At 51.3% G+C, this 24,001-nt stretch overlaps 1 protein-coding gene across 1 annotated transcript; it reads right to left on the bottom strand.

Annotated features, from left to right (window-relative positions):
• Nucleotides 1–11,519: 11,519 nt before the first annotated feature.
• On the bottom strand, nucleotides 11,520–14,538 carry LOC123025492 (C-C motif chemokine 17-like). The gene is made up of 3 exons (XM_044434253.1): nucleotides 14,455–14,538; nucleotides 13,626–13,746; nucleotides 11,520–12,035 (listed from the first exon to the last, which is right to left on the bottom strand). Exons 1-3 carry the CDS (start codon nucleotides 14,519–14,521, stop codon nucleotides 11,936–11,938), a joined length of 288 nt encoding a protein of 95 aa, XP_044290188.1. The 5' UTR covers nucleotides 14,522–14,538; the 3' UTR covers nucleotides 11,520–11,935.
• Between the last annotated feature and the right edge of the window lie 9,463 nt (nucleotides 14,539–24,001).

The following is a 24,001-nucleotide window of genomic DNA, read 5'->3' as shown; positions in this document are numbered from 1 at the left end:
CCTCTCGCAAAGCACTGGCTTTCGCTTTTTGCCTTCTCATCCGCCCCCTCTCCTCCTCTGCCCGCAGTTCCTCTTTTTCTGATCCGTCATTCATCCATTTTTAGACCGGTTTTCTCTTGCTCCTGACCCGACTTTTTTACTGCTGCTGCTCACACGCTTTTGGGATCCGGAGTGCGAGCCCGACAGAAGCCGCAGGCAGTGTGGCTCTTCTCTCGCGCAGGGGGCTTGCATGCTTGCAGGTGCCTCCCCGGCCCCATGTGGCTGGTACCCACTCAGGCCATTGTGGCGGTTCTGTAGGCATGTTCAGAAAAGCTGGGGGTGGGGGGAGGCACATGTGGGCACACCCCAAGCCCCAAGCACCATTGCCCAGTGCCCACACAAGCAGAGGCGAGCGAAAGCATGAAAAGACAAGAAAGCATGTGCTGATTATTCTTCAGGACCTCATGACAGGAGACTCGCATGGCTGAGCTCATAGAATCCTAGAACTGTAGAGCTGGAAGGGACCGTGAGGGCCATCGGGCCCAATCCCGGCTGTTGCAGGACACCGATTCACGCCATCCCACTCAGAAGGCTGCCTGGCTTCTTTTTGAATGTCTCCAGGGTGGGAGAGCCCCCCCACCTCTCCAGGCAGCTGGTCCCACTGTCGTGTTGCTCTGACAGTGAGGAAGCTTTTCCTGATGTCCAGCCTGGATTTGGGTTGCCGCAACTTGAATGGATTCTTCCATGTCCTGCACTGGGGCATCAGCCAGAAGAGACCTTGACCTCCCTCTTTATGACAGCCTTTGAGGGACTTATAGGGTGATCTCATTTCTCCGCTTAGTCTTCCCTTCTCAAGGCTGAACATGCCTGGTTCTCTCTGTCTTCCCTCACAGGGCTGTGTTTCCAAACCTGGGTCATCTCTGTTGCCCTCCGCTGGACCCTTTCTAATTTGCCTGCATCTTTCTTAAATCTTGGTGCCCAGAACTGGACAGTATCCCAGGCGAGGTCTGACTAGTGAGGAGTAGAGGAGAATTGCGACTTCTCGTGATTTGGTAGTAATTCATACTGGATTTGAACGGGAGAGCCTTTCAGACAGACATCTCCTGCAAATCAAGGCCTGTCCTTCTAGAGACTCCATTTCTCGGCCCGTCCCAGAGGGCCAGCATGGCCAACACCAGCAACAGGGGAAGGAACTGGCCAACAATCATCCATCAAACATGTGGTGCTCCAGCCTGAGACCCCAATGCAACACCCCTTTACAAGAACCACCCCCGCTTCTGGGGGAGGGAGGAGACATCACGGCACCAGCCCAGCCAGCAAGGGAGCCTCGCCATAGGAGGATCACATGGTCCTGCACGTTATGGGTCGAAGCTTCCAGATTAGGCTGGTTCCAAGGCTGAACTGTGCAGGACATGGTCTGAGCAGGGCTGGTTCTGGGTTTGAGAGGAGGGCACTAGGCAGCCCCGGGCAATGACACACTCGGCCAAGCAGTGCTGAGCATCTGGGGGCAACTACGGACATTTCCCACAATCCCCCAGAATGGCAGTGCAGCAGAAATATTGTGGGAAATTAAAATAGCATCTGGATCCAATGGTTGGTGCAGTGTGAAGGGCCAGCTTCTGTAAGTTCTGCCTTCATTGAAGTTCAGAACATTTTTAGAGTTCCCACATTTGCTCACCTCATACATCTGGAGGGTGCAGATGTGGCCGGGTGGGTTTTTAATGCTGAATACTAAAGCAGCGTTTGTATAATTCTTGTTGCAAATCCCTCAGGCCAGAATGAGGAAGGAAGGGTTCTTTGAATAATTTTCATATTGCTCATGTCTGACCCCTCCCTGCAGTACCCCACCCCACCCCACCCCACCCCTGATGAGGAGCTCTTGTGGTCAGTAAATAAGGTGTTTTCCTCCTCCGCTCTCTGCTGAGGCTTGATGGAGGAAGTTCTCATTGTGTGTAACATCATGTACAGGAAGAAGATGTGCCGGTCCGTAGGAAGGGGTCGAACTCAACACTTGAGCCCAGCATTTGCTCGGCTTGAACTCCCAGTGCATCCTGGTGCACTCCTAGAGGACGCTGTCTCCCACGTATGGCTACTGGGCACAGAGCAAGGATGGCCAAACAGCCAGGACATGGACCACCTGCGGGAGAGGACATTCAGATGGCTTCCCCTTTCCCAAGAGGGTCTTTTGGATGGGTTGCATTTGCTGGAAGGGCCTCGCAGTTTGCTTGGGAGACGTCCCAGTACTGAGTCAAAACTCCATTTCAATTTACGTTTGGGAAGCAAGTCAGGGTGTCCTCTTAGATTTATTGTTGTTGTTATTTTTATTGCAGTACATTGTATGCAAGCACTGAAGTTACCTCTTGCCCACCCCGAGTTTCCTGACGGTCACAGTTTCATATTTGTGCAGAATTCAGGGCTGAGTTCTGCCACGTGCTCAAGTTTGTGCAAATCACAATGTGTGTGTGTGGGGGGGGGGGGAGCAAATTTGCAGGTATTTTTTTTTAATTACACTCTTTTTAAAAATAGAAGTCCAACGTATGGGTCATTTTGCATCAGGTCAAGTCAGTGCCAGGTGTGGACGGAAGGGAATCTGCTGAATGTTCACCCTCCTATCAAACTCCCACCTGGACTTTTCCTCCTTCCTCAGAATCCAGCTCTTTCGAAGGATGCTTTTCCCCGTTTGGACTCCAGACACACCATTCCCTGAACACAACAGCAGCGTCATCTTTCAGTTTGTTACTCCTGTAAGATGATTTCTATTTCTTAAGAAATCGGAGTTCTGCTTTTCCTTGGCAGGCCAGCCCAGGTATCTACTCACAAGAAAGCCTCACATTCTTCTTGGGAACCACTGCCTGGTATGTGGAGAGAATATTATGAGAACTCAATCAGCAGGACCCTTCGCTACCCTAAGAGGGTCGCCCAGAGGGGGGTGATGCCAGGTGCAATGGAGGCACACGGCCGCTAGAGATGCAAGCGTTTTGCTCCTCAGGCTTACGTTCCATCTTTCCCCCTTTCCGAAGGTGGGCACGCTCCCCGTAATTGTACAGAATTCCAGCCTGTTTGCCCCCTCCACTGACCTGGCCAAACAAAGACGGCAGCTGGTGAGAAAATTCCCCCCAGGGGGCGCCATTATGGGAAATGACCTACAGAGGCTAAAGCAGAAAGAGGCGAATGCCCAGCACACATAGGCAACTAAAGACAGTGCGTGTGTCAGTTATTCCAGGCGTGCCTTTGCGCGTTTTATGAGCGAGGAGCGATGCCCTGGAAGGCCGTGCTGCTGCCGGCAAGTCTCCCAGCATGCGCTTCTCTGAGGACATCTGCAAAGCTGCTGTGGAAGCAGCCTGTTGGGCTAGACCGGCATGCTGCCCAATCTTATGTACAGGCGCTCTCAGGCCCTCCACGAGGCGTTCCGTCCTGCGTGTTATGGCCGCCTTCCCAGCCAGGAGCAAGATTGCTCCAGCATTCAAAATACAAGAACCTCAGACTTCTTGAGGGAGGAAAATCCATGCTGTGTACCAGGAAGAGACAACGCGTAACTCCTCCCCCCAAGTGTTTTGGCCTAGAGCTCCCACCAGCCCTGACCGGCATAGTCAGTGGTGAGGGATGATGGGAGTTGTAGGCCTCTTTTTCTCTTCCAGCATGTGTAGGACAGCACTCTTGGGGGATAAGTAGAGTCAGGAGAGGGAGCAGCTTGGGAAATGGCCCGCTAAGGAGAGGAGTGGTAAGCGGCGTTCAACAGCTGAGCGAGGGAGGCAGCCAGATGAGTGCAGAGAGAATCGTAAGCCAAAGCATCTGTGCAGCCCGTGTCTTGCACTGACTCTTGGGGCTCCACATAGCTTGAGACTGCAAGGTAGACGGCCAGGCTTCGGCGCTTCTCACAGAAGCCAAGGATGCTCCAAAGAAGTGACATGAAGGTGCTACCAATGGTTGGTTTCCTCCATGGCAGGGGAGACTCTTGTTCTGGGATCCTCAGCGGCCTTCCTATTTTCTCTCCGGCAACTCTTTCATGGCCGTCCTCACCCAAGTCGCTTCAGGATCCACACAGATCTGCTTGCCGGTCTTCGTAACGAGCCTTGGAGAGGAAAGGGGAGGGGCCGATTTGAAAGCAGCACTTGGGACATATCTGCAAACACACGCTTCCGCCTTTCTCTGCATTTAAGTCCACTCTTGCTGGGCTAAACTGCAGCTCCAGTTTAGATTCATTTCTTTAACCCACAACATCAGAATTGGCCCCAACAGTGTCTGTCTGTCTGCCTGTCTGTCTATTAAGGTTCTCTGGGTGGTTAAGAGAATTAAAAGAAAAAAATAACAACCAAAGCAATAAACCAATAAACTATTAAACCAATCAATGGGACCAGTAGAACAGTAATAGACTAAAGTAAAACTAACTAAATGGGCAACAATTATGCTGCGGAAGAAGCATGGGGGGATGGATACAGCACAATGTTAAAACCGAAGTAAAAACCTTTCCATTATTAAAATATAAGCACAAAAAGGGGATTTCACCTGGTGCCTAAAAGAGAAGGGAGACGGTGCCAGGTGTCCCTCTTTGGGAAGCTCATTCCACAGCACCAGGTCAGGACTTCTCTCTAGCCTCCCCGACAAGCATCCTTTACACGCTGACTTGGAATGAGCCCCGCTGGCAACAACGGGACTTCATTCCATAGCAGCTCAAGAAGGCTTGCACTGCTGGTGCCCACCCACTGAATCTTTTCTGGTCTCCACTGTCCCTCATCCCTGACTACTGACCATGTTGATGGAGGGCGATGGGAGCTGTAGTCCAAACCTCTAGACGATCTAGAGGTCGCAGCATGGCATTGAATGGGGGAAGAAAGGGAATTTCTGACAACCCCAAATGCATGAACCCTGTCGCAAGTTTAGGAGAATAAATAGCTGTGCTGTACTTACACGATGGCGTTTAAGTAGCAGTCATTCGTGATCTTGTAGAAGGAGGCCATGATTCTACGGGGAAGAGGCCTTCCCTTCCGAACTGCAAAGCAACACTCTTTCGGACAACTGGGACACATTGCTAAGGGCGAGAAAAGAGACCCGAGGGTGAAAGGGGGTGAATATGAGGAAGAGAAGCCCCGAGGGATGTAGCCCGAGCATTGTTTATGCATTCAATGCTGCTTCTTGGTTTATTTATTTCAGGCCACTGTTCAGGACAGGATCCTCTCGTGGTACGTACACAAGCAAAACAGAAATATGCCAAAATTAATGGAAAGGCAATAAATGAATATCCTCTAAAATATGATTAAAACACATTAAAGAATGCCACATTAGAAGAAGCGATGCCGTTCAGCACTGCAACCCGCTGACTGTGCTAAAACTGGTGCAAGCAGGAGAGTTTTCCAGAGCGTTCCTGAAGAGCTTAAGAGAAGAAGCCATATAGGCAGCTTATGGAAGCAGATTCAAAGGTCCAGGGGCCAGCATGGAAAAGACCCCGTCCCTTGAAAGAAAACAGGTGGTTTTATGCATGCCTGCTCAACTGGAAGGCTGCGTTCAGTGGGGCTTACTCTCCGTAAGCATGAAAAGGGGTGAAGCCCCAGAAGGATTTCTGGGAGTGCCTGAACAGTCTGGCCAACATTCCAGGATATGTGGAGGCCTTTAAAGATCTCCTTGGTTATCCAGGGACCTAAGAGGAGCGGTTCTTCTGTTTTAACTGTATTTTTACTGTATTTTGAGCTATTCAAAATTAATTTAAAGATCATGTTTACATTGTTGTTTTTAGGGTATTTGTACTGAATTTTATTGTTTCATTTTATACACTGTTGTAAACCATCTGGACAGCTTTGGCTGCAGGGCAGTGTAGAAATGAAACATATAAAGAAAAATAACCATAAGGCAGGACAACTGCGTTGCAAACACCTTTTCTGGAGACCCCACTAAGTCAGAGCATGGCCTCACCGGCTGCAGTTCTCCAAAGCCTTGGGCAACGACCCCTTCCCTCGTCCCCTGTGTGCTTGCGGCATCGGTCAGCCAGGCGAAAGGATCCGCCACCTGACATGCTTTAATTAGCATCGCCCCCATTGCAACATGGGGTTTGGTAGGATCATGGTGCTTTGTCAGCTGTCACGAAACCTGGGACAAGCACACCTCAGCGCTTTGTCCGGCTTAAGTATTGTACCTGTTGAAAGACAAGTAAATGGAAAAGGAACAGCCACTGACCTGCTATTTGTTGATAAGAGACAGCCAGGATGAAGGAGATCAGCAGAACTGTCTTCAGACTGGCCATGGCTGGTGGCTCAGTCGGCTGGGGAGACGTCCTCTGTCGTCTGCGTCGTCCTCCCTCCTTCTGGAAGATGGAACGTGTGCTGCTGGGGACAAAGTCAGGGACTTAATATACTCAAGGATCTCCTCCCACCAATATCATGTGAAATCCCACAGCTATTCCAATAATTTCGTGTTCAACCACAGGACGGTAGGATTCCAGAAAAAAATACCCCTGCGAAATTTCACTTAATAATTCAATGAAATGATAGGGGGATGTTGCTTCTCCTTTCTAAGGAACAAAAGGACAACCGTCTCAGACGAAAGAGCAAGTGGGCATGAGTGCAGCATGGTTCATTAGCAGAAGTGAAACAAAAGCAACGTCTTGGAAAGATTGAGGGGGATCGTATGCACCTGCCTGACCTCTGGAAGAACCCCCAAGATGAGCAAGACTCTGTGAAGGCATCTGGAGGTTTTCCAGAGGTCCTGGAGGCCTCTTCCTCTACAGCCATCTAGCATGATCCTCTAGTATGGAAATGAGAGGACTCATGAGAGGAAGCATGGCAGAAGAAGAGGAAGAATGAGCGGAGCCGGCTGGAGCCGGGGGTCAGACTAGATGGCCCGGGAGGCCCCTTCTGACTCGCTCTGTTTCTATGTTTCTATTTCACAGGAAATGGGAGGGAAGTGCGAGTGATACCCTAACTTTCCTAACAAGGATTGTTGCTATGTATGCATTGATTCTGTGATAGCCTCGCCTCTATCATTTTATGCACAAGGAGGGAACAATTATTTTATTCAACAGCTGTTCCCCTGCAGAGAGAAGGAAGGAAGGACGGAAGGACGGAAGGATGGAAGGACGGAAGGACGGAAGGACGATCCCCCTGCAATGGGTCATCAACCATTCAGAATCAGCTCTGGCACCTGCTTTACGGTGGCCCCCAGGACAAGACTGCCTCTGTCCCATCCGCAGCTGCTACCCTGGCGCTCCTCATTCCAGGATGCATCCCGAAATGCCCCAGGACTGGTCCACTTGAGGTTCTGAGGCTCTTTCCCCACTTGCCACTGTGCTGCCTCGCTCACTCACACACGCTCGGTGCTCTGGAGAGCCGTCCCAGCTGCTCTCCTCCTGGGGCCGTTCTGGGCTGGCCCGGGAGCAGCTGCTCATACCAAGCCTGGCTCCTAGGAAGGACCTCCTCAAAGCAAGGCATTTGGGGGAGAAAGCAGGTCACGACAAGGGCGGGTGCTTTGGGTCCATCTGGGGCTGCCACTGCTCTGCCTTTGCCCCCCCCCCCCGATACAGATACCCGCCCCACCCCTCTGCTATAGGAATAGAAAGAAGAGCAAAGGGTGGGTTGCAAAGGAGGATCGGGACATCCTCCCCTCCCCTCCCCTCCCCAGGATGCTTCTTCATGGCCAAGGGGCACCCACTCTGCATTTCCCCCACGAGCCCTGCTCCAGCCAGGCCGGTCTTGCTGCAGTCGCGCACCTTCCTCCAGCAGGTGGCAGAGCAGGGCCCTCCCTGCAGGGAGAAGCGAAAGTCCGCTCTTCCCAAGGACCGGTCGCCCTCTGCTGTTCACCAGCAGGAAGGACCTCTGGAGGGCGCTGGCCAGGAGCTACTCCCCTGGCCCGGGGCTTGGGCCAAAGCATTTCCCCCACGCATCTTCCTCGGGGGTGTGGGGAGAGGCGGCGGGATGAAACCTGCCGCTGTAGCATGTAAGGGCAGTGCTGCTGGCGTGGGGGCAAGCCACTGGGTGCACTGGTTCCTGCTCCAAATTCCGTACTTCCCATTGTGGTGCGAGTGGGGCGGGGGCTGTGCCACCGCGGAGGCCAATGGACAGATGGGGGACGGGACTAATCCAGGGGCGTTTCTGCTCTTTCAGCCCGAGCATTTTATTTATTTATTTAAAACATTTCTATGCCACCCCCATCGCAGCAAAGCCTCGGGGCTGCTCACAACAAAAACAAAAACAAACAAATTCATATAAAAATTTATACACTAAAAATATTAAAACCTGGTGCATCTCGGCTTAAAAATGTTTAAATCCTCCATAATAAATTAAATTATTTATTTAAAATAAGTTTTAAATAAAAAGGTCTTCGCCTGGCGCCGAAAAAACAAAAACGACCGCGCCAGGCGGACCTTTCTGGGGAGCGCATTCCATAGATGGGGCACCACTGCAGAGAAAGCCCTCCTCCGGGTACTCATCCTCCTAATATCATTCAGGGAGGGCTCCCAGAGAAGGGTTAAATTGCACTGCAGAAATGCTTCCCTCTAGCGGGGGTGGAACTGAAGGCCAAGGGGTTGTGATGGCCGCCAATCTGGATGGCTTTCGTAGGACACCGGCCAGATCCATGAGGGAGGAGGCCATCCACGGTACTAGCCGCGCTGGCGAAGGGCTACCTCCTTCGCCGGAAGTGGCAAGCCTGCAGGCGCCATTGCGGAGAAGCTTGGGCGGGGAGGCCTTGCTTCCGTCCTGCTGGAGGGATCCTGCAGGCAGCCGGCTTGGACCTGGGTGTGATCCAGCGGGGTTTGCGTATGTTCTAGGAAGGGACAGAGAACAGCACCGGCTGCACTGGCCAGAGGAGAAGGAGGCATGAGCTGGAGACTTCTCAAGGGCAGGCCATGTTTAACCAAATCTTCGTCTGGCTTGAGAGGCAGCATCTTTGGCACACAAGTGGACCATGAAGCTCCAGCCAGCCTTACTCGGCCCGCAGGCCTGCGGATCCGCACCCCGGTGTAGCCTTTCTTACTACACTGATCCGACTCAAGCTGGTTTCTCTGAGATCAGAGCTACTTCTTGAGCTGGGGAGGAAGAGAAGGAATCTGGCTTTAAATCATCTGGAGAGGCATGTGCAGGGAGCGAATCAAGCAGCTTTCCCCACTCGCGAATTTCTTCCCCCTGGAATGCCTCTTCTCATATTTAAAAGGCAAATGCAGAATCAGGAACCTTCGGGGCCACAGTTTGCTCTTTCTCTACATTTTATTTATTTATGGATTTATATCCTGCCTATTTCCTGGAAAGGGCTCAAGACAGCTTACATCATCTCTCCTCCTCCATCTTATCCCCACAACAACAACCCTGTGAGGTAGGTTGGGCCGAGGGTCTGTGACTGGCCCAAAGTCGGCCAGTTGACTCCATGGCCGAGCAGGGACTAGAACCCAGATCGCCTGAGTCCCAGTCCCACGCTCTTAACCACTACACCACACTGGCTCTCTGTACTTTCTAATGTCAGGATGGTTTCATTCATGCATTTGCATTATTTATTAGATGTATGTCCCATCTTTTTTCCTTCCAAGGACCTCAGAGTGGCTTTCATCATTCTCCTCCTGCTGCTCTCAGTCCTATCCCCCCAACAACAACCCTGCAAGGCAGACTGGACTGAGAGTCTGTGACTGGCCCAAAGCCACCCAGCGGGCTCCTTGGCCGAGCAGGGGCTCGAACCCAGATCACCTGAGTCCCAGTCCCACCCTCTTAACCACTACACCACACTGGCTCACTAAATATTTTAAATATATCCTGCATAATAAAATAAACTCTGAATTCTTCAGATATCAATTCGCATTTGAGTGTGCTATGAAGAGCCATCCAGCCACAGTGCCACGCGCAGTCGCGTCCTGTCTTGTGTACAGGTCATGTTCGTGTCCACCTGTGTTGGACCGTCTCCGCGTCATCCAGTGCTGAGCGTGCGGATTTTTGCCCTCTGGGCCACGGAGAGGGACGGCAGAAGATCACCGAACATCTCAGCATCACTGGAGACCAAGCGCAGCTGGACGCTCTGCACGGCAGCGATTCCATTCCTCTTTGGATGGTCCCTTCCCAAAGCTGGTACTGGGTGGTCACTCATCTCTCCTCTTGCAGTCTTTTTTATCCCCCAGGCTGTTGAAGGACTCGAGGGGTCCACACCTGGCACACCTCGCCCAATCAAGCATGACGGGAACGAGAGGTACAAAACTGGACTTTATTCACGAGCATAAAGTGCGATTGCAGCAAAATGGTAACCGACCCCGAGTGCGTGACAGAGTCGCTTTCCATACCCCTGCAGACCAGGGAGCGATGACAGCAGGGGCTTATTGGGTTGAAATTCCCACTGCAGTTGCTGATTGGCACATTTCAATACAGGTGGTTCCTGTGTTTACCTGGGGGGCTGGGCCGCTTGAGGTTTGGGCTGGGTGCTCAGGAGGGGGGTTCCTCTTAATCCCTGGCCATGTGGAGGCTCTGCTAATGCCTGGAGGCAGTACTAATTAGCATTGCTAATGCCTGGAGGCAGTACTAATTAGCATTGCTAATGCCTGGAGACATGACCAGCCCATCCCGGCTTAATGCCGGCCAGCCAGGTACGTCCTACACCATTCAGCGTCTACAGAAAACCATTGCAGAAAGCTGTCCAGCGACATGGACGGAGGACAGAGGTGGCGCTCAGCTCTATGCCTCCGTCGCATCGGATCCAGGCGTGGCAGTCAGCGACCGGCGCATTCGAGTGCAGGGGATCCCTGCGTTTACCTGGGGGGCTGGGCCGCTTGAGGCTTGGGCTGGGCAGGTTGCATGGCAGCAAAGGACGCGGGACTGAACCTGGGCGAGATGGAGGCACTGCTTGTGGCCGGCTGAGCGCAATGCAAGCTGATCCAGGGGGCAAAGCCCCAGGCTCACAGCATGACGGCAGCGCACCTTTTATCAGCTTAGGCTGCTAAACCAGCTGCAGTCCCATCCTAAGCGACAGAGCCTAGCCACCCTCCTGCATTCTGAGCCCTTCCCGTTCGGCCGCATCACCATGGGGCTGCCTTTGGAAATGCTCTGAGCATTTCAACTAGGCCAAATGGGGCAGCGAGATTATGAACGGCGTGATCGTATTATGTTCAACACTGGCTGCCCGTCCATCTCTAGGCTTAACTCAAAGGGTTCACGGAGCCCCGAAGAGCGGGAGGCCAGGTTTCCTGAAGGAAGGCCTCTGCCCAAGCCCCAGGTCATCTTAAGAGGGCCTCGTCTGGTCAAGGAGGTGAGCTGGGGCCAGAAGGACCCCACCGCTGTGGCAGGACCAGCACTTTCCGGGGACTCTATTTTTTTCCAGAAAGAGTAAGTGGCAGGAGGTTGAAACCTGGTGATGTTGTGCAAATGACAACCAGCGACCAGCTTGTGGGAGCACAATTGCAGGCCTACTTGTGTGCAAACGCTGCAATGGAAAGTGCCTTTGGGGTCCCTCTTCATCCCTCCCTGTTTGGAACAAGACTTAGTGATGACACGAGAGAAACCGGGTGCATGTCACAGCTCTTCCTTTTATTATTCCTCTTTAAATGCACATCCCATCAGTCTTGTTTATACTACGGGACAAAGCAAGATCACAGCCGTTTGGTTGGACAAAGCAGCCTTCCAGAGAAGCAAGATGATCACGCATCCGCAGCAGGAAATGCAGGGTATGCACGCCGTCAGCTGGCAGAACGCTCTTTCTTGCAAGGCTGGTGGGTCTCCCGTAGGGATGTTCCCATTGTAGCAAAGCAGAAAGGGGTGCCCTGCCAGCTTCACATTCCCCCACTTGCAAATATTGAAACCCTCCCAGTCTTTCCCCGCTGAAGAGAGCTGGGGTGGCGCAGCAGCCCCAGAGGGAGAGAAAACACGAGCAGGGATGGACAGGCTGGAGCAGCCAAGCATCCACAGGCAATTCACTAGCAATAAATACAGCCCATTTGCCAGTCGCTCCAAGCAGGACCTGCCGGTCACCATGCGCTCCATGACACCAGTTGCATCCATCTTCAAGATGAATTCATCTTGTGCGGCAAGACTGTCATTGCCTTCTTCACCCAAGACATCTGCGGGTTGGCACAGATTGGAATGCCTTTCTTATTGACAAGCCTTTGGAGAGGGGAGAAGAAAGATTTAAAATTATTGTGGTTATTAGAGAGTTCATTTCTATACGGCCCCATCTCAGCTTCTCTTTCATCTGCAGATGGTGCATTTCCCAGTTCCCTTTGTTCAGCATTTAAACCCCCTCCTAGTATTTTCGAGCACGGCCATTCTAACCAGTACAGGGACTGGCTGTCCATCCCGGTGAAAGAGGAACTTTCAGTGTTCAGAGTAAGGATGGATGAACCAGTTCCTTTCATTTTTCATGTTTCAAATCTTAGCTCTACTTTGTCTTGAGCTAGGAGGACTTTTCCAATCTTCAATTTGGTGCATCCCACATGTTACTTTTTTTTTTTTGTAAATTTGCATGAAAGTCATAAACATTTTGTGCACATTTTCCCTAATACATGCATTTTTGCTTAGCACAATTTATTTTTGCTTAGCGCAAATTCCTAATGCAGTGCATTCTGAACATGATTTTCTCTAATGGATGCATTTAGTGCACATTTTTTTGAATTGGAGAACTTTGTTTCAAAATTCGGAGGAGTGTGAATTTTGAAAGATAACTGAGTACCAGTTCGTATAGTGGTTCAAGCATATAAAATGACCTAAGTTTATTTTAAATGGCAAGCTGAATGGATGTCTCCTTCCATTCTATCCCTAGATCAGAGCTCTCTCTCGCTCTCTCTCGCTCTCTCTCGCTCTCTCTCGTTCTCTCGCGTTGTGCTGAGGTCTGTGGGGAGTGGGAGCCTGTCCCACAAGGAACTTGTTTGGAAAATGTCTGATGTTCATGGCCTTCTTGCAGCTTTCTTACGCAGGACCATCTCTGTATTGGATGCTGCTTGTATAACAATTGCCCAGAAATAACACAATTGCCCAGATAAATGCACCCTTTTCTGGAAACTTCCCAACTATAAATCATACTCTTGCACAAAACCACTACGCTGATTGATCTGAAATTTAGGAAGAATGATCATTTCAGAATCAGCAGCTTGATTCACCTGGTCACAAACACTATTGATATGTTATTTAAAACACACACACACACACACACACATTTAAAGGCACCTGGGCACAAATCTTTCTCTTGATTTGATGCTTTTGACATGTTCCGCTGTTCCCCAATGGAATATGCCTTCCATGGACCAGTTTCACAAATGTGCAGTTAACTATTTGTTGTGGAGACTTCATAAAATGTTGCTTATTGCAACCTCGTTGGGTCAGCGGACAGCTCTGACACGCTGAGCGGGTGCCGTGCAGCCAAAGCGGGATGGAGGGAGGCTTGGCTCTTCAGCAATGGCTGCTCCAGAGAGACCTTCCCTGGAGGCAGTCTGGTGGGAGTGGAAGGACCTGCCCACAGCCCTAAATGTGAGGCAGGGGTGGAGCTGCCCAACGCAAATCAGCCAGGCTGAACCCAGATAAGGACAGTGCTGCAGGACTGTGCAACGCCCAACTTCTCAAGTCATTAAAAGCATTTTGAAAACCGGGGTGCTTGGTGGGCAAAAGTTGGAGACCCCATGTTTGCCTCTGACGGATTGTCCCTGCGCTGAAGGCTGGGAGACAGACTAATAATCAGAGAGATGCTTGTTTTGTACTTACACAACAGCTTTTAAGTGACATTCGCTGGACGTCTTGTAGTAAAAGTCCAGGTTTCTGCGGGGAATAGGTAATCCCTTCTTCACATCAAAGCAACACTCCTTTGGACAGGTGACGCATGTTGCTAATGGGGTGGGGAAAGAGGCAAGAGAACGGAAGGCAAGTCATTACCACAAATGCACACCTGAGTATCCGCTTCGAGGCACCTGACACCAACTCACAGGTAAGCCCCACAGGGTTCTGGTTCACCAAGCTTTGCCCAGTGAGGAAGCCATGCAGCGAGTGATGCGTGACTCAGGAACATGGCGGCTGTTCCAGGTTCATGTCCAGGTAGGGCTGGAAGGACCCTTTGCTGAAGCTCTGGAGAGCTTCTGCCTGCCAGTGTTGACAATACTGGTCCAGACGGACCAAGGCAAAGTCTCTGGTCGGTACCAGATGCCATTACTACACTGTGCACCAGAATTCTACCAAGTTTGCAAGCAGCCCTACAGCTGTGCCTGTAACGGCATGGATGAGGCTGGAGCTCGGTAGTGAAAGAGGTGCGCTGGGTTTTGCACATAGGTTCAGGCTTGAGGTTAGGAATATGCCTGCCTAAAACCCCGGGAGCTGCTGTGGTATGTGAGCAACGCAAGGCTACACGGACCCAATGATGAAGAAACTTGCTTGCTGCAAGAAGCGTTTCTTGCCCATCTAGCTCCTGCGGGTGACACAGCCTTCCCCTGGGCTCTGGAGTTTTCTCCCAGGCTGCAAGATTTTGATATTTTTGCACATCTTAAATATTACAGCACTGTTGGAGAGGAGAGGAAAGGAGAGGAGAGGATCAATCACTGACCTTCTATTTGTTGATAAAAGACAGCTAAGATCAGAGCCATCAGCAGAGTGGTCTTCAGACTGGCCATGGCTGGTGTCCTTGAGGTCTGGCCAATGGTTGCTGGTCCCTTTCCTCCCTTCTGGAAGCTGAAAAGTGTAGCCTCAGGAGCAAAGCTGTGAGATTAATATACCCCGGGATCTCCTCTTCTCCTACCCCTGTCCTACTGATCTCCACCTACATGATGTGAAATTCCAGAGAAATATCTGTTTACATAATTCAATGAAAAAGATAACATCTCACTTCTTCTTTCCAAGGAAAAGACAGGAAGACACCAAAGAATAGCTGTGTAGGAGCGTGGCTGCCCCTCTTGTTTGCAGAAGTGAAAACAGAATGGTTTCACCGTCGTGAAAAATCAAGGCCCACGAAGAACTTGAACTTTTGCAATGGTCAAGCCCTTCAGAAGAGGATCTAGGATTACGGGTGTCCTCAGGAAAAGCAGAACAGGGGTCTGGTACAGATCTACGGGCCGTGGCCAAGATTATATCACCCTTTCAGACTTGAGTCTCCCAGACTTCTTGTGGGGCTGCAAAAACAGAGGTTGATGGCCACCAGCTGAAGTTTAGTCCACAGTTATGAAAGTTACCTGCTGTTTTGCACACTAGTTCCATTATTTCTGCCCTATTCTGTTTAGGCATGGTCACTCTATCTTGAAATTAAATAGAACTCTAACTAGAAGCTGTTAGCTTGAAAAGGTAATGATCAAGGAATTCCACTGAATTTTGGGAGCAGCCTCCAGAAGGTGAGAAAGCTCACTGGGGTTAGCAAAGAATCAGATTAAAAAAAAAAAAATCCAGAGAACTAGAGAAGATAAAACTGATGAGAAAATGGGCAAAAAGATAATCCCACACCTCTGGAATCCAATTTAGGCTGACCTTGGGATCTTAGAGTCATAGAATAGTGGGGTTGGAAGGGGCCAAGAAGGCCATCAGGTCCACCCCCTGCTGTTGCAGGACACCACGTTACACCCTCCCACTCAGATGGCTGTCCAGTTTCTTTCTGAATGTCCCCACTGTGGGAGAGCACCCCCTCTCCAGGCAGCCAGTTCCACTATCCTATTGCTCTGACCATGAGGAAGCTTTTCCTGATGTCCAGCCTGAATCTGGTTGGCCACAACTTGACTTGGTTATTCTGTGTCCTACATTCTGGTATCAGTGAGAAGAGATCTTGACCTCCCTCTTTGTGACAGCCTTTGAGGGACTTATGGGGTGATATCATGTTCCTCTCAGCCTTCTCTTCTCAAGGCTGAACATGCCCAGTTCTCTCTGTCGCCCCTCACAGGGCAGTGTTTCCAAACCTGGGTCATTTCTGTTGCCCTCCTCTGGACTCTTTCTAATTTACCTGCATCTTTCTTAAATCTTGGTGCCCAGAACTGGACACAGTATTCCAGATGAGGAAGTCTAGTGTATTGGAATAGGAAAACTATTGCTTCTTGTGATCTGGATGTAATACTTCTAGTAAGGCATCCCAAAATAGCACTTGCTATGTAAGGTAGGATAGGCTGAAAGTTGGGGGCTGGCCCAATCACCTGGTGAGCTTCACAGCTCAGTGGGGAATAGAACCGGATCTCCCAAGCCCTAGACCAACACATTCCATGCTGTAGCCACAAAGATTTACAATGCCTTTTGTGCTGAATTTAATGGTTGTGAATCACCCAGAGAGCTTCTGTGATTGGATCGTATATGCATGAAAGAACATTTTCCCTAGATCCTCTGGTATGTGCCAGTTTGTGCAGGATTCTGTCTCCAGCAAAGCAGAAAGGAAGAGAGGGAGGAAATAGACCTGCGTGAGCCAAGAAAGTGGTTGCTATAAATGGCTCTATGCCATTTTCTCTGGAAGTCACTGCAAGTGGGTCACAGCCTGCATGGGTCTCTCAGTGCCAGGGGGGCTCCCGAGATGGAAGACCATCTTCAAAGCTACCATGGGAGAAGTGGAGAAGCCAACATTCTACGGAGCGAGAAGAAGAGGAGCAAGGGCCTAGCATCCTTCAAGGAATCCCGGCAGACCTTCAGCCTCTCCTCCTTGCAAGGAAGGGGAAAACATTTAGACAGCCAAAGTCAGCCATCCAAAACCAGCCAAGGAGAGTGGACTGGAGTGACGGACCTAGCCTCTCTCCTACCTCCTTCTCCCACCTTCCATAGGATGCCTGTGATCTTTGGAGAGTTATGGGCAGCCATGTGGATGGCGCACGGAAAAGACCAAGCTGGAAAGATGTGTCTGATCGCCATTTCAAAGAGCCAAGGACAAAATTGACTCTGAAAGAAGATCATTGCAGAAATATGGGGTCGCCAATCCTTTCCTTTCAGTTCTGCCCAAGTAAGAAGTCCTGCAGGTAGTCCTTCAGAAGTACTTCACCTGCAGATCTTAATAACTGGACAGGTTTGCAGATAAATATTATTAAAAGGCATTATAATGAGAAGGTGTCTACTCTGAGTAAAGTAGAAAGCGTTCCAGATGCTGAGCTGCCAATATTTCTGTCTTATGGAATATCATTTCATCAGAGTTTTGTGGGTTTTGCGATGTTTGTTTTTCTTTTATGACTATGACTCGTTTTATGAAGATTCTCTGATTTTTCCCTTCTACAAATCTCATTTACTAGATTCAGTACACTCAACATGAAACTGAAGTTTAACAGGAAGTAAGGAAAGGGAGAAGAGGAAGTGAAAACACAGAAAATATGTCATGGAGGAAGGAAATAGAGAATTACACTGAGTTGGGGCCCCGAGTGCCATTGCTAAGCCTAACGTCAGTCGGTCAGTCTAGACTGGGGCAGCAGCATGAGCTGTGATGCTGTAAAGCTCCCAGGGCAAATTCGGGGCATGCGCTGTCTTGCTTGGCGCCATCTTCTCTGCTTGGAGCAGGTTCTCAGGAATCTTGGACAAAGGTCTTTCTGAGGAGGCTGGACAGCCAGAGATGGGTGGCCCTCAAGCCCCAGGCGATCCGTGGTCACCCTTCACAGCCAGCTGGCAGTGGGTTCAGGCCAGGCATAAGAAAGCCCTGTGGCTGCACCCCACATGCCGCATCTCCGGTGGGGAACCTCAGGGCCAATATCCAGGCCCCACGCAACAACTGCAGATGTTGCAGCAGCCGCGAAAAAGCCAGGCTCCCCTCCTGGGCCCGGGGTGGACGTGCTCCTCGCCGTCCACCCAGCACGGGCGCTTCTCAGCACACCGTCCCTCTCTTCTGCCTCTCTCCCCTTTGAGATCTATGCAGGAGGCCTTCCTGCGTGAGCCGTCCCTTACGAAGCAGGAGGGGGGCCGCTTCTGCTGCTGCTCCCCGCATTTGGAAAGCTCCCCCGAAGGATGCGTGCTGGGCGCCTTCCTTGGCACCAGGTGAAGACCTGCCTTTAACAAAAAACATTTAACATTTACTAGAAGCCACCAAACCACTATTTGTATTTTTAAATAATGTTGTTTATTTTTGGGATTGTTAATATTTATTAATGTGTGGTTGTTCTTTTCAGATTTTATAACGTTTTTTAATTGTTGGATTGTGAACTGCCCAGAGATGCCATGGCACAATAGGCAGCATATAAATGTTTTGATGGTGATGAGGATGATGATGATGCCAGCTGTCAGTCTGGGAGGGTCCCCTCAGCCTCTGTGTTCAGAAGCTTGCAAGCCTGGAAAGGACAATGCGCAGGGTTGCACCCTGAAATCAAAGCTGCTTATTCCCAAGCAAACCATTTTGGCGTTCGGGCAGCTGCGGCAAATATTTATTTTTCATTCCTGCCATTATGATGGTGCTAAAAATTTAAGGGTGCCTAAAATGCGAAGCGGCACACACACTCATTTTGGAACGGGGCTGGCCGTTTTGCGGGAAGCGTTTTTTTGCCTGCCTGCTCTAACGTCTCAGAGAGGTGGAAGCCCGCTTAAAGCACGGAACGGCGAGGGGGAAAGTGGAGAAGGAGAGTTGCACCTGGGGAGCACTGTGGGCCCTCCCTGCTCAGGTCCCCAGAAGCGTCTGCGTGGCTACTTTGAGCAGCAGGACGCTGGACCGGATGGCTAGGACGGCCACTTAGAAATCCCCAAAACAGAGGAAACGCAAAAGCTGCCAATATAAATCAGCTAATGCAAATGTTGGATTACTTATTATAATTTAAAGAGAAATGTGGTACATTTCACCACACTGTGGGAGACTGCGAGCAGGTGAGCCCTGCACCTGCCCATTCAGCGTACGGTTCAGGTACAAAATGAGCAGTGCCGGTCCTCTGAGCGAGATGCTGGCATGGGGGTCCTGCGCCAGCAGCGGGTGGACCAGTCTACTTCCCGCCCCTTCCGTCTCTACTCTTCTGGGATCCTGTGCTTCCTTCTGCTATTTGTTGCCTTCTCCTTTGCCTCCGGGAGGAAAATATCTTGGACTGGCTCTGGAAAAGCAAGGCTGGCCTCTTTGCCTGGCGATGGGGTACCCAGGCAGCCGCCGTGCTGGTTTCTGGAGCCAGCGTTGTGCCACAGCCCTGTCGGGTGGCCACGTGTCCTCCTCTGCTGACCATTATCCTCTCTTCTTCAAAGGCTTGCCAGAGGACCAGCGTCTCTTTGAGGGGGTCCTCTATTTGAGGGGCTGTCCCATCCCAATAAGGTGCAAAGCCAAAGAACCACCTGAACGAGGAGCTGAAGGGGACCTGGCGCTGCCCTTCCACACACGGCCCGCTCAACAGCATGGACAACGCAGGCCTTCCAGTCACAGCGTCCCCTGCTGCGCTGGGAAGTATTGCGTGCACAGTTATTAATTTGCACAAACACACAATGTGAACACGGGCAGTTTTACACAAACTAGTGCCCTCTTATTTATTTATTTATTTATTTTCCGATTTATATCCTGCCTTTTTCCTCAAAGGGCTCAAGGCAGCTTACCTCATTCTCCTCCTCCATCTTCTCCCCACAACAACAACCCTGTGAGGGAGGCTGGGCTGAGAGTCTGTGACTGGCCCAAAATCACCCAGTGGGCTCCATGGCTGAGCGGGGACTTGAACCCGGATCACCTGAGTCCCAGTCCCGTGCTCTTAACCACGACACCACACCTGCTCTCTTTTATCCTCTTTTGTCTGCGCAAGTACCCAGCCACTGCATCCCTTGATCTTTCCAGCTGGAGATGGTGGTTCTTGAACTGAGCAGTGTTCTTCCACTCCCAACTCTGTCTGTTCTTCCTTCCTTACTCCTTGGGTTGCTTGTGCAGTTTGACTGGTGGATGGAGAGCCAGGAAAACTTCGGGAAGCCAGGACGGAAAAAGATTGGGATGGGTGTTGACATGACTTAAGAAAGATGCAGCGAAGAGGGTTTAGGAGGGACTTGAGAAGATCCTGAAGGCTTGAACAACTTCATGTTTACTATTGAGCTGTTAGTAAGAGACCTAAAGAAGGAGGGTAATTCTTTCTAAGTATGGATATCTAGGAATGTTGTACTGAAAACCCAAGAGTTTGACCTGAGAGCTAATGAGGTTGTATCTTGGGTCTGGATGGTCAAGCATGGATCCAGAGCAACGTGTGGTCTTGCTTTCCCTGGAGAATGAAGGTCTCTGAATGCAGGTGTAGGGTCACAACCTACCCCTGACCACCTGGTTTTGAGAGAGGACACAGCTCAGTGTTAGATTGTAGCTTGCAGAAAGTCCTGGCCAGGTTACCTGGCATCTCCAGCTAGGACTGGCAAACCACCATCCTGAAACTCTGGAGAGACCTGTTCCACCCCTGACACCCCATCCTGGGTGACCAACCAGGGTGGGTTCTAGTTTTATGAGAATGTGCAGGGTGGCTTATTTTTCTCAAACAAGTCACTCTGATGGGTCAGTTTAGGGTTATTGATACCCATGGTGGTTTATTGTGTCATCCAAACCCCGCAGGGCAACTTCATTAAGGGTTGTTAAAAATGCCTCCCAAGATGTTCGGCAAGAGTATCCTTGGTGGCTGCTAGCACCGCCACCATCCTGCCTCATCCCTTCTCAGCACCCTCCACCCAACACACCTAAAAATAGCAAACGAAGGGCACCACAGTGCGTCACGGACCCTTTCGTGATTTGGGGTGGGGGTGGGGAGTCCTTCGCTCATCTGCAGGAATGAAGGGCAGCTCTCATCAGGGTTTTGTCTCCATGTTACTCCTCTGCCACGGTTTTAAAATCCTACTTTGGCAATTTTGGCCTCTGTTTGACAGGCCTGTCTTGAAACTGGGGGATCTCCCCTTCGGTGCCTGTGCTTCTCCTTGACATTTGCACATGTCTGCCAAGCAACTCACCGGCCTCTGGCAGCCAGCAAGGGAGGAGAGTGACAAGCAGGAGTGGGAGCCAGGGAAGGCGCCTTCCGGGGGGTTCTCAGCCCTTAGCAGGCAAGGCGGAGGATGACTAGGCCGAGTTCCCAGCTGGATGAGACGGAGTCCTCGACTCCATTCCCGCTGGCATTCAGGCTTGGTTTCAGTATGGGTGACGCCCAGGCACCTGTAGGGTGAGCTGCGCGGAGGGCCTGGCTCTGCGGACCCTTGCGGAGCTCAGTGGTTTTCAAGACCTTTGCCCTCGTGTCCCTCTGGGGAGACTGTCTGGGGCGGAAGATGGGGCTGCTGCATTGTGGTGGCTCTGCCTCTACCTGGAGGGCCATCTGCAGGTGGCCGGGCGTGCGGAATGCCATTCGACCCCTTGGATCCCCCACCATGGAGTTCCTCGCGGGGGGGGGGTCCGTGCTCCATGGAACAGCGGAGTGGGGCCATCCAGAGCTTCGGGGCATGGTTGCCATCAGTGTGCTGATTACGCACAGCTTCCTTTCTCCTTTCCACCTTCAGCAGGTGAGGCTGTGCACAAGGGCCAGCAAACTGAGATTTGGCCCAGGCTGAGCTGCTGCTGAGGGTGCTCAGCCTGCCCGGGGGGTTGCACTCCGCTGGAAGGTGCGCCTGGAGTCCTCCTTGCCACTTGACGCGCAGGTGGCCTCGCGAGGCGCGGAGTGTCTTCACCAGCTTTGGCTGGTGGTCCAGCTGCAGCCCTGTCTGGACAGAGATAGCTTGGCTTCAGGAATCTGTGCTCTGGCCATCTCTAGGACAGACTCCTGCAATCTACTGCACGTGGGGCTGCCCTTGAAGTGGCTCACAAGTCAAGGCGCTTGTTTTAGCCTATAAATCCTTACACAGACTGGGACCCCAATACCTGGTTTTGCACCTCGTTCAACTGCAATCCAGCTGGGCACCGTTCAACAGGCAGGGCCATCCTCTGAATGCCAGCTCGGAGGGAGCCTTGGAGGGCAGCAACAACGGGGAGGGCTTGCTTAGTGGTGGCCCCCAACTCTGCAGTGACTTCACCAAGGTCCTGCTCAGGCCAACCCTGTCCCCTTTTCAGCCCCTGCTTAGGGTGTCCTTTATACCGAGACCTTTAAAGATATGCCGTGGACTTTCAAGGGCTTAAAAGCATCACCGTCTCAGATGCTTTGGAAGTTCATTCTCACTGCAGCTCCCCAGCCTGGTGGCCTTCGAAGGCAAGGGGACCACTAGTCCCCAGGATGTCCGTCCAGTGGGGCCATGGTGGGGGAAGACTGGTGTAGATGTTTTTAATTAGTTTCTAATTTTTTGTATTTGGGGGGAAAGTATGGTATTTTATCGTACTGCTTTTTGGAATTGTTGTGAACAGCTCTGGCTGTTCTGTTGGGAACTAGAGAAATAGAGAAATGAAATAAATACATGAAGGACACGAGAAGGATGTTGGTGTGCTGACCGTTTATTAGATCTGCTAATGCACCACAGCAAAATCCCCAGATTTTTTTATATGAATGCATTTCTGCTTTCATGATGGCTCTTAAAATTGATCCTATTTGGTGCTTGGGGCAGTGGAGGGATTTCCTTATAGCCGGAACCCCCATTAAGCCCCTTTCCAAAAGGGACTGAGGAGGAGTGAAGTGGGAAAGAAGGCAAGCAAGGTCACCCAGCCGCTGGGAGATTTTTGGTTGTCTGGTGGACAATCAGCTCACAGCAGTCCAGCCACAGGCTGGATCCATGTGCACCCACCCGGTGCTGCCCATCCTGAACTAGCCAGACCGATCGAAGGCTCATAGTTTTGTACACTCTGGCCTTGTTTCTCCCCTCTGCCTAAGGAAAGCACAGCTAGAAGTGGAATGAATAAATAACGAAGATCTTATTTACCTCTGACACAATTTGCATAGAAATTATCATTGTTTTCACAATCAAAATTGATTGCGGTGCCTTGAAAGGAAACTTGTACATTCGCCTTTTGGTTCTACGGATAAGGATCAGTTTTAGAAAGGAAGGATGTCAGCTGATCCAAGATGGAAGAGTTCCAGGAGCCAGGCGAGTCTGCAGCAGCTCTTGCTCCATGACCAAAGCAAACAATGGGTGAAGTGTATAAAATGCAGCTGCTGCTCTCCCTCTCCCCCACAGCCTCCAGCCGTGGAAATTCCCCCTTCCACAATGGCCACCTTCCTGCTGTGTAATGCTCCATTCTGGTGTATCCTTCTGCTGGTGGGCAAGATCCCATGCCCGGGAATCCACCTCAGCCCCTCTTTCCACTGGCCTGGGAAGTGCCCTTTGTGACAAGGAGGTTGGTACCCAAAGAACAGGACAGCTGGATCTCATGCAATGAAGCATGAAGGAAGGCACAGGAGGAAAGATGCTGAGATGCTGCCCGCACTGATGCTGGAGGGCCTCTGTTGGACCTGCCCATCCCCTTCGTCCATGGCAGCCCCTCCAGCCCCTGGAAAATCTTGCACAGAATCAGGAAATACTGCTAAATGGGGTGATGTGGGCAGGAAGGGCAGGTCCCCAAACGTCTGGACAGAAGTCTCCTTCCTCTTGTGTGGAAGACGAGCCAACGCCATGGGTAAGTTGGTTGCTGCTAGTTGCGAAGTTGCATCCGGCCCATCGCTGCCCCATGGACAACACTCCTCCAGGCCTTCCTGCCTCCAGCATCCCCAGCGTCCACCCAAGCTCACGCCGGCTGCTTCAGCCCTTTCTTCAGCAGTACCTGCCCAGAAGGTGCCCTGCGACTTTAGGACCAGTGTGCATAATTCTGCTGGCCTACACGGTGCTCAGAAAGGGCCCCCCTCAGAGAGGTGAAGCACCTGGGGGCTGAGACACCTGGCAGGCTTGGCAGATGCTAACAGTGCTGATGTCAGGCTGTTGACATCAGCTGTTCCAGGAGCAGCAAATCCCAGTTATCAAGGATGATCTCAACCCCGGTGCCATCCTGTGCATCCGCATCCTGCTGTTTATGAAGTAGTGCTGTACGCGGCCCCTGGGAAGCAACGGGAGAAGCAAAGCGTCTGAGGAGTGTGTCTCTAACAGCACTGCGGCCAGCCGTGGAGGCCTTAAACAGAGCAGGGGAACGAAACCAGCTAGCGAGGCACTTGGATCCAAGAAGCATCAAAAGGGGACGAGGGAGCTGCTGGGAAACTGCATGGCTTTTTTTCATCAGTTTCACAGCAGCGGATGCAGAGTAGATACCTGCTCCGGAACTTAGATATTCTAGAAGGGAGTCAGGGGAATTTGGGAGATAGCCCTGACAAAAAATGATAAACCTTCTTGACAAACTG

This window comes from Varanus komodoensis, unplaced genomic scaffold, assembly GCF_004798865.1.
Source record: "Varanus komodoensis strain SLA01 unplaced genomic scaffold, ASM479886v1 scaffold27, whole genome shotgun sequence".
Taxonomy (NCBI): Eukaryota; Metazoa; Chordata; class Lepidosauria; order Squamata; family Varanidae; genus Varanus; species Varanus komodoensis.
This window is presented reverse-complemented; position numbering and strand designations above follow the sequence as displayed.